The sequence below is a fragment of the Formica exsecta genome, unplaced genomic scaffold, assembly GCF_003651465.1.
Source record: "Formica exsecta isolate Colony F162 unplaced genomic scaffold, ASM365146v1 scaffold34, whole genome shotgun sequence".
In the NCBI taxonomy this organism is placed as follows: domain Eukaryota; kingdom Metazoa; phylum Arthropoda; class Insecta; order Hymenoptera; family Formicidae; genus Formica; species Formica exsecta.
This window is the reverse complement of record NW_021850653.1, coordinates 56,036-57,377: the sequence shown is the minus strand read 5'-3', so window position 1 is coordinate 57,377 and position 1,342 is coordinate 56,036. Positions and strand designations below refer to the sequence as shown.

The 1,342-nt window shown below is 37.4% G+C and overlaps 1 protein-coding gene across 1 annotated transcript in view; it reads left to right on the top strand.

Annotated features, from left to right (window-relative positions):
* Positions 1–1,342, top strand: part of LOC115238466 — a 75,246-nt gene that overhangs the window by 30,700 nt on the left and 43,204 nt on the right. The window contains 3 exon segments of the mRNA XM_029812320.1: positions 229–537; positions 677–988; positions 1,224–1,339. Coding sequence (XP_029668180.1) covers positions 229–537; positions 677–988; positions 1,224–1,339 — 737 coding nt within the window.

The following is a 1,342-nucleotide window of genomic DNA, read 5'->3' as shown; positions in this document are numbered from 1 at the left end:
ATTATAAAATATAATACAATTTTAATATAATATTTATAAATATTTATAAATTTTAACATAATATTTATAATATAATCATAAAATATAATATAATTTTATATAATATAATTGTCGCGATAATGGAATAATATCTCTCTATTGTGGCGCTAACAATATTACTCGATCTTGCACTACGAAATACACGTCAGTGACTAATTTGCTTTTAATAATAAATATTTTTGTTTATAGTTACGGAACCACCGCCTACGGATCCTTGCGCTCTATTTCCGTGTGGTTCGAACGCCGTATGTGATAACGGTGAATGTAAATGCTTGCCCGAATACACCGGTAATCCTTATGAAGCTTGTCGTCCCGAATGTATTCTCAATTCCGAATGTCCTCGCGATAAAACTTGTCTGAAGAATAAATGCAAGGATCCTTGCCCCGGAATATGCGGTCAAAATGCGCGATGCGACGTCGTGAATCACATTCCTGTCTGCTCCTGTCCATCCGGATATGTAGGTGATCCATTCGTCAACTGTCGCGTTCAACCTACAGGTATATAAAAATATTTTGCAGTTATTTTTCTTTTCTCGCTTTGAATAGTATTGTCATTATAATTTTGTTGTATCACTTCTCTTTATCGAGATTTAAATTAAAATTGCTTTGCGAAATTAATTTTTACCTTATATCGCAGTGCCGGAATCTCGACGAGATCCTTGCACACCCTCACCTTGTGGACCGAACAGTCAATGCCGTAATATCGAGGATCACGCTGTGTGCTCTTGTCTCCGGGGCTACCTCGGTTCTCCGCCATCCTGCAGACCAGAATGTCTCGTTAGTTCTGAATGCCCGCCAACGCGGGCTTGCGTAAACAAGAAGTGCACAGACCCGTGCCTGGGTTCTTGCGGTTTGAACGCGAGATGCGAAGTGATCAACCACTCACCAATATGCAGCTGTTTACCCGTGCAAACGGGAGATCCTTTCAAGAGTTGTTACGACATTCCAAGTAAGAAAAATCAATAACTATTCTATCAATAACTTTCTAAAACAAAAAATAATATTATAATCATGTAATATTCATAAAATATGGCTTTTGTAATATCGATAAGATATGATTTTAATGATTTTCAAAAATGATAAGAATTTATTTCTTCAATGATTATCAAGAGTAGTGCTTGCAATAATTCTTGATAAAGCGCGAATTAAAGGAATAGATACAAATTGTTATATTGACGTTTCAGTTCCACCGGAACCTAAAGATCAAGGCAATCCATGCATTCCTTCGCCATGCGGACCAAACGCGGTTTGTCAGAATGCAAACGGTCAACCATCATGTTCGTGTTTGCCTACGTACATCGGC